The 8,698-nt window shown below is 43.4% G+C and overlaps 1 protein-coding gene across 3 annotated transcripts in view; it reads left to right on the top strand.

Moving 5' to 3' along the window:
• Window positions 1-2,076, top strand: part of SHQ1 (SHQ1, H/ACA ribonucleoprotein assembly factor) — a 111,408-nt gene extending 109,332 nt beyond the window's left edge. For all 3 annotated transcript variants that reach the window (XM_011971279.1, XM_011971280.1, XM_011971281.1), the window contains exon 11: window positions 530-2,076. In XM_011971279.1, the coding sequence (XP_011826669.1) occupies window positions 530-1,082 (553 nt within the window). In that variant the 3' untranslated portion in view covers window positions 1,083-2,076. The remainder of the gene's footprint in view (window positions 1-529) is intronic.
• Window positions 2,077-8,698: the final 6,622 nt, after the last annotated feature.

Genomic DNA, 8,698 nt, shown 5'->3' with positions numbered 1-8,698 from the left:
GTTCAAGTGATTCTTCTGCCTCAGCCCCCCAGGTAGCTGGGATTACAGGTGTCTTGCCACTGTGCCCGGCTATTTTTTTGTATTTTTAGTAGAGACAGGGTTTTACCATGTTGGACAGGCTGGTCTTGAACTCCTGACCTCAGGTGATCCACCCACCTCAGCCTCCCAAAGTTCTGGGATTACAGGCATGAGCCGCCACACCTGGCCAAGAAATTGATTTTATTTAGTTGAATTTATCAGTCTTCTCTTTTGTGGCTTCTGAATTTTGAGTCATAGTTAGAAAAGCCTTCCTCCTTCTTAGGGTCATAAAGGAAATCTGTGTTTCCCTGTAATACTTGTAATCGCTTTTTTAAAAATATGTATATCTTGGATCTGTTTTTACATATATATCTTGGATCTGTTATGGTATATATCCTGGTGTGCCATTTAAAATATGGATTCAACTTTATTGTTTTGGAAGCTGTATACCCTGTTATCCTCAGGCCAATTAATAAATAATTCTAATCTTTGTTCTTAAAATGTTTTCAAGATCCAAAAAGTTGGCAGCTCTTGCAGAAGCCTTAAAGGAAGTCTCCCTTACAAAGGCCCAGCTGGGGTTAGAACTGGAAGAACTAGAAGCAGCAGCACTGCTTGTCCAGGAGGAGGAAACTGCATTAAAAGCAGCCCATTCAGTTTCTGGGCAGCAGACACTTTGCTCCAGCTCTGAGGCAAGTGATTCGGAGGACTCAGACAGCACCGTGTCATCTGGAAACGAAGACTCAGACTCAGATTCAGAACAAGATGAACTCAAAGATAGTTCATCTGAGACAGTTAATTCTTTGCAAGGTCCCTTTCTTGAAGAAAGCAGTGCCCTTCTTATTGTTGATGGTGGAGTATGCAGAAACACAGCCGTCCAGGAGTCTGATGCCAGTCAGGGAAAGCCACTTGCCTCTTCCCAGCCTCTTGGAGTGTCTGGACCTCTGATAGAGGAGCTTGAGGAACAACTGAAGACCACAGTTCAGGTTTCTGAACCCAAGGGCACCACTGCTGTAAACCACAGCAATATGCAGGAGAGAGACGGCCGTCAGACACCAAATGATTGACTCTTAGGTGGTTTTATTTGTTGTTGAGAAATACGGTAGATTTGGTTTCATTTACCGAATGAGAATTCCTCATTTTCACTTTGTAGTTTTTCTTAGTATATAGACAGCCTGCTGTATTTGTATCCGCATCTGTGGATTCAACCAACTGCAGATCAAAAATATTTAAGAAAAAATTGCATCTGTACCAAACATGGAGACTTTTTTTCTTGTTATTATTCTCTAATACAGTATAACAACTATTTCCACAGCATTTACATTGTATGGGGTCATATAAGGAATCTAGTGATGATCTAAAGTATACGGGAGGATGTGGGTAGGTTATATGCAAATACTGGACCATTTTTTATCGGGGACTTGAGCATCTGATGATTTTGGTATCCTCAGCAGTCCTGGAACCAACCCCCCACAGATACGGGGACAACTTTATGACTTTTTTTTCAATCAGTGAATGTGTATACCTTTTGTTTTCCTTGCTATCACTGTGAAGATAAAATTCAAAAGTATTTTTACCAAAGTGTAGCTAATATTTCAGGCTGAAAATAATAGTTCTACTGCCAGTGTCTCCAGAATGTAGAGCCCATCAATATTTTTATTTGCGGAGGTGTACTTGATACCCCATAAACTGCATGTATCGAAAGTGTACAGTGTGTTGGCATATGTGTACCCCACGTAAAACTGTCACCGTGATTGAAGTGAAGAATGGACCCATCATCCCCAAGTGCTCTTGTGCCCCATTATTAGTTTGCATGTCCTAGAATTCTATGTAAATTGAATCATACAATATGTATCCCTTTTTTGGTCAGGCTTATTTTACTCGGTCTAGTTATTTTGAGATTCATCCATGTGGTAGCATGTGTCAAGAGTTTTTGTGTTTTTCATTGCTGAGTACTACTTCATTGAATAGATCTGTTCATTGACCTATCGATGGACGCCTCGGTTGTTTCCATTTTGGGGCTGTTATAAATAAAGCTGTTATGAACATTTGTATACAAGTCTTCATGTGGACGTATGCTTTCATTTCTCTTAGGCAAATACCTGAGGGTGGAATGACCGAGCCACATGGTAGGTATGTGTTTAGTGTTTTAAGAAAACGCTGAACTGTTCTCCAGCATGGCTGTACCATTTTACATTCCCACCAAAAGTGATAGTCTATGAGAGTTCCAATCTATGAGAGTTGCAATCTTGCACATGTTTGTTACTGATATGGTCAGTCTTTTAAACTTTTACCATTTTTATAGATGTGTAGTGGTGTTTCATTGTGGAAGTGCCTGTTCAAATCTTTTGCCTCTATGTGTGTGTGTATATGTTTGCCTCTGTGTGTGTGCGCGTATGTTTGAGACAGGGTCTTACCCTGTCTCCCAGAGTGGAGTGCAGTGGCGCAATCTCTGCTTACTGCAGCCTCAACCTCCCAGGTTCAAGCAATCCTAGCACCTCCTCCTGACCACAGGCTTGCTCCACCACACCCAGCTAATTTTTGTAGCTTTTATAGAGATGGGGTTTTGCCATGTTGCCCAGGCTGGGTTTGTGATTCTTTTAGAGTTCTTTTTGTTTGGTTGGTTTTGTTTTGTGTTGTATATGTGTGTGTGTGTGTGTGTGTGTGTGTGTGTGTGTTTTGGGTGTGTGTGTGGTTTTTTTTTGTTTTTTTTTTTTTTTTGAGATGGAATCACTTTGTCACCCAGGCTGGCGTGCAGTGGCGTGATCTTGGCTCACTGCAACATCTGCCTCCCAGGCTGAAGCAATTCTCATGCCTCAACTCCCCCCCAAGTACCTGGGACTACAGGTGTGCACTACCAGGCTGGGCTAATTTTTGTATTTTTGGTAGAGACGGGCTTTTGCCATGTTGCCCAGTCTGGTCTTGAACTCCTGAGCTCAAGCAATCTGCCCACTTTGGTCTCCCAAAGTGCTGGGATTATAGGCATGAGTGACCACGCCCGACAGTTTGAGAGTTCTTTATAAATTCTGGATACAAGTCCTTAATAATGAGTCTTTTTTTTTTTGCATGCCTCATAGTCTTTGATTGGATGCCACACTTTGTGAATTTTACCGTCTTAGGTGCTGGATATGCATTCTTATATATACTCTCTATCTTTGTGTAGGGATGCCGTCCAGTGACATGGAAGTAGTTTGATCCTTACGGGTCTCGCTTTGTAATTTGTTAGGCAGCTCTGGCGCGGTGCTCAGTCTAGGGCAAATCCTTCCCCAGTGCTGATTTTCCTGAGTGCTGCACCATGCCTTATGAATTATGAGTTTTTCAGCCTGGCTGATTGAACTCACACTGTTCCCTGTGTGCATACTGAGGACTGTTCTCTCTAATGTGAGTGTGTGTGGTTTTTTTTTTTTTACCTCGAGACAGAGTCTTGTTCTGTTGCTCAGGCTGGAGTGCAGTGATGCGATCTCAGCTCACTGCCTCCTGGGTTCAAGTGACTCTCCTGCCTCAGCCTCCCGAGTACCTGGGATCACAGGTATGCACCACCACACCTGGCTACTTTTTTGTGTTTTTAGTAGAGACGGGTTTTCACCATGTTGGCCAGGCTGGTCTCAAACTCCTGACCTCAGGTGATCCACCCGCCTTAGATTCCCGAAGTGCTGGGATTACAGGCGGGAGCCACCGCACCCAGCCCCCTCTGATATTTTCAGATGGTTCTAGAAGAGGGCTCTCCTCTCTCTCTCCAGATATCCAGGGTTCTCTGTGTAGCTGTCTCCTCTCTGGAGCTCTGTCCTGCAAATGTTAGCTACCTTCATCACCCCGAGTCCTCAGCCCTGTTTTTGAACTCCAGAACCCCCTGGATTCTGCCTGGATTGTCCTTCCCTGCATAGCGTGGAAAGTCTTTCAAGGCAGTAGGTCTCACCTTGTTTTCTGTCTCTCAGGACCACTGTCTTGCATTGCCTGAAGTTCAGAGTTTGGAAAGTCATGGTTTTGTGTATTGCTCTCGTTTCTCTGCTTTGGTTATGTCTGACGGGAGAGTAAATCTGGTCCCTGTTAATCCATTGGGACTGGAAGTGTAAGTCTCCATTAATAGTTTATGAGTTTTCCCACTTGAGTTTAAGCTGCTAGGGAGGTAGGGTCTTGTTAACACTGAATCATCAGTGTCCTTATTCTGAAGCACTCCATAAATATTTGTTGAATGAATGAACAAATAAGATAAACCAATTTGCTTTGAGGAGGAAATGAAATCTGATCTATTAATCTCAGTAGCATCATTAATTTCAAGAAAGGGTATGATACTTTTTACTTAGGGCTTGTGAAGATTGTGAATATTTGTACTTTTCTAGTTTGTGTTAACATGATCCTGGGGTGACTACGGCACTTAAAATGCATATGAACTCCTGAATACTATAACTGCTTTGTTGGAATGTGTTCAAGACTTCTCTCAGCCTCCTTGGAGAGCTTCCAAGTCCTTATGACCATTGAAAATGCATTTCTCCTCAATAGTACATCACCTGAAGCCAGTTTGAAAAAGTATTATCTGTAACTCCCCTCATTTACTTCCACTGAAGTCAAGCAAGTTAAGCAAATCCTCTCTTGTCTAAAAGTTTAAAGCCATGGAAGTTTTCTTCCTTCCATCAGTTTCTGTTCTTAGGAATCTTGACAGGATCTACTTCAGTGGACTTGTCTTAGGTAGAAAAACTTGTTATTCCCTTCCTCAAAGAATGAGCAAACATGATCCTTCCCGGACATCCTCAAAGCCAGGGAGCTCATTAAACAACCCTCATGAGTATTAAAGACAACGTGAGTGAGCTCCTTAATTTCAGAGTCCGTGTCGGCAGTGTTTCTCCTACCATTTCTTTGTTCACAGAGGTTGAAACTTTGTTATATCACATTACTCTGTCTTTGTTTAAGATGGGCTGAGAACGCTATACTACACTAGCTCAGTAACCCAAAACACCTCCAAAGGTGCTGCCTTTCATTTATTTTTTTTAAACTAGACAACCTGCCAGGCAACTTTAGGGTTCTCCTATAACCATATGGGTTTCCCAAAACCCATAGGTGATGGGAGAAAAAAATAAGTTGGGGAAAGTATAGGGAAGAGACCCAGTGACTGCCTAGTCGCAGCTCAGTGGGAAAAATCAAGACTTTGCGGTTGACAAGAGGCAGCCTCCAATTCAACCCAGCTCCACTGTGGCTGACTCACAAGGGTAGGGGACTCCAAAAACTACACCTTTCCCTTCATCTTAGAAATGGGGCTGGGCGTGGTGGCTCATGCCTGTAATCCCAACACTTTGGGAGGCTGAGGCAGACGGATCACTTGAGGTCAGGAGTTCGAGACCAGCCTGGCGAACTTGGTGAAACCCTGTCTCTGCTAAAAATACAAACAAATTATCTGGGCGTGGTGGCGGGCCCCTGTAATCCCAGCTACTCGAGGCTGAGGCAGGAGAATCACTTGAACCCGGGAGGCGGAGATTGCAGTGAGCTGAGATCGTGCCACTGCACTCCAGCCTGGGCGACAGAGTGAGACTGTGTCTCAAAGGAAAAAAAAAAAGGGGGAATAGATGAGATCGGGTGCGTTCAGGGTGGTATGGCTGTAGACAGAAATGGAAATAGAACTGCTTTTATTGCTGGCCTTCCAGTGCTAGGAGACTGTATGTTCAAAGCACTTTTATGAACCGGAAAGCGTTAAACCAGCGTAAGGGTTTATTATTATTGTTTCACTTCCCAGAGCTGAACAGGGCTCTATTTAGCTACCTAACAACAGGTCGCTGGGGGAGCTGGCACTGTGAAAATGAGTCAGCCCTGTTAATCGCTACAGAGGCAGGCTAGTGGTAACAGTCTACACAGTTCAGCAGATTAGATGGAAATATTAATTATGCCAGTGAATCACAGCACTGCCTCATCTTCTAGGCTTGCATTATCATTGACCTGTTTTTCTGTGTTCTGTCTCTCTTGTCCCATTATCCTTGAAGAATGATCGGAGGCCTTGCTGTGGGCATGGCCAGGTTTTAGGTGCCGGTAACTAAGCTGGTATCACCTTTCACTGGCACAAGATTAAGCTGCAAATGAGACAAGACTGCTCCCTACCACATTCTAAATTGGTTGACAGCTGGGGAGCAGTTTTCACACCTGCGAATGAAAAACTCACTTTGGTTATGTGGATCAAATTCTGTTATTAATACCAAGAATTGGGAGGAGTAGAGAGAGGGCCATATTTAAGACTTTATAAAATTATTAACAAAAAAACAAAAACAAAACAGACTCCCAGATATCTGTTTTGTTATAAAGGGATTTTTTATTACTTTATATGTTATAACTGGAAATTGAATTATATAGTCAATGATGGTGAAACAGATACCTCTAAAAGAAATGGAAATGAGTTTAAAACTTAGTATAGGAATGAAATTATAAATATACATCAGATCCTAAGAGTGTATTAATTATAAAATCCTTAAACATGCAGAAACCCACCATATATCAAATGGCCTGTCATGTAATGTCACTGCCTGTCAGGTAAATTCAAATTAAGCTTCATGAACGCAAATCTCTCATTGTTTGGTCAGGGGTCTCCATTAGAGCAAATGAAAGATTGCAAATGTTTCTTTAACATCATTCCATCTAAATCCCTGATGGAATTTTTGTGATCTGCTGCTTTTCTGTCCTGTTTTCTGAGTGTGTTATGTATAGTTTCAATCCATACCAAATGAAGGAAGCATTGATTAGACTTGATTTAAGGCAGCAAGTGATAAATGCAGCTGGGAAATTGATTCGTGTCTCTCGAGTGACTGGGGCAGAGCCATCCACAGTTGACACAACTCTTGTCTCAAGGCTGGAGAAAACAAACAGGCAAACACATGTCAAACAGATAAATGACTTTGCTGTTTTGAGCTCTCCGTGGAGGCCATTTGTTTCCTAGATAAGGAAGACTGCTTTCCAAAGTCATGAAAAGATAAGTTAGAGGAAAAGGATGAACGTGGGATTGGATGCCCAAGCACTGGGAAGAAAACAACACAAAGGATTTACCTCCGGGAAGGATCTTGCTGCTTTTCCCTCCGACATGCTGGGAGCAGCACTCCAAATGCTCTGTCTCCATATTTTAAGTGTTCATAGTGGTATGCTGGTGTCTTTGAAGCTATTTCCGAAGAAACATTTCCTGACTGCTCTTCCTGGAGTGAGCATTCAGGAGAATCGGCAAGAACAGCTAAGACTTGCGAGCCTGGCTTGGTCTGAAATAGTGACAGTTCCAGTAGCTTGACCACCAGCCCAGAGGTCCCCTGGAAACAATAGTCCCATTGCAATCCAGTGCCTCTTGTAGAGCCTCACCCATAATACAAAGTATTGCATTTGTGTGTTTCCCCTACATGCTTTGTGTTTTCCCATCTTCATGTTTGCTCCTGCGTTGCTCTCCCGTTTCCCTTGCTGTTAGTTTGCATGTTTAAATCTCATCCATCCTTCAAGGCCCCCAGTCAAATGCCACTTCCCCCAGGAGGTCACCCTTCATTGCTCCGGACTAGAAATAAATTCCCTCCTCTGAACTCCCAGAACAATTTGTAATGGTCTTAGAGTATTTATTGCTCCCTGTGGGGTAAATACGGGTTTCCTCTCTTTACTAGAGCACAGACTTCAGTATCTGTTTCAGCTTTGGATCCCACACAACGTTCTGTCCACACAACACCTTCAGACAACACTTGTTGAATGAAAAACTAGGCAACTGGAGAGCTCAAATGAATAAATGGCGTCAGACCCTTGACAGCTCTTTACTAGCTAGTAATCCCCACCTAGCATGGGCCATGTTGCCTTTCTTGGATTTTCTTTTGTTTCATAAGTCTTGATTCTCTTATCTCTTGAATATGACCCAACATTCTAAGCAGGAAGATCAAGTGTGTCTTTCCTTCTCCTCCTTCTCCCGGGTCTGGGGTCCTCATCTCCTGGCCTAATCAACACATATGTTCTATCTTTTCCTGTTGCTGTCCCTCCTCCCCAACCCTGAATTCCCAGCATTCTCCACTCACTGCCCCCTAGGGTGGCAGGTGGAAGGTCAGTTGGTAGAGAATCTAAACAGTCCTCGCTCTGGGCAGTGCCCCTGGACATGGACACTATCCCCGTGAATCAGGGCCAGCTCCTGCTGGAAGAGCCTTGAATCCAAGGCAAGCCAGAAGGATTGGAGCAGGAAAGAGATTCTTACCTTCTAAAGCAGTGGGTTCCAGACTTCTGTACTGATTTCTACAAAATTAAAATTAGAAACAAAACAAAACAGGGTAGAGTGCAGAGGGTGCTGATGTAAGGCTGCTGACTTTTCATTCTGGATGTGCATCTCTAACCCAACCTAGGCAGTATTCTACTGAAACTATCCTTTCATAAAAGCCTGTTAATGCCAAAAAGTAGAAGGATAGTATTTAGGATAAAGATCAGCCCTCTAAATTGGACATAATTAGCTTTAAGAAAAACTGTTGGTTGGGTGCAGTGGCTCATGCCTGTAATCACAGCACTTTGGGAGGCCGAGGTGGGTGGATCGCCTAAGGTCCACAGTTCGAGACCAGCCTGGCCCACATGGCAAAACCCCATCTCTACTAAAAATACAAAAAAAATTAGCTGGGCATAGTGGTGCATGCCTGTAGTCCCAGCTACTTGGGAGACTGAGGCAGGAGAATCGCTTGAACCCTTGAACCCAGGAGGCAGAGGTTGC

The sequence above is a fragment of the Mandrillus leucophaeus genome, unplaced genomic scaffold, assembly GCF_000951045.1.
Source record: "Mandrillus leucophaeus isolate KB7577 unplaced genomic scaffold, Mleu.le_1.0 Scaffold121, whole genome shotgun sequence".
In the NCBI taxonomy this organism is placed as follows: Eukaryota; Metazoa; Chordata; class Mammalia; order Primates; family Cercopithecidae; genus Mandrillus; species Mandrillus leucophaeus.
Note: the sequence above shows the minus strand (reverse complement) of the source record. Positions and strands in the feature narration are given on the sequence as shown.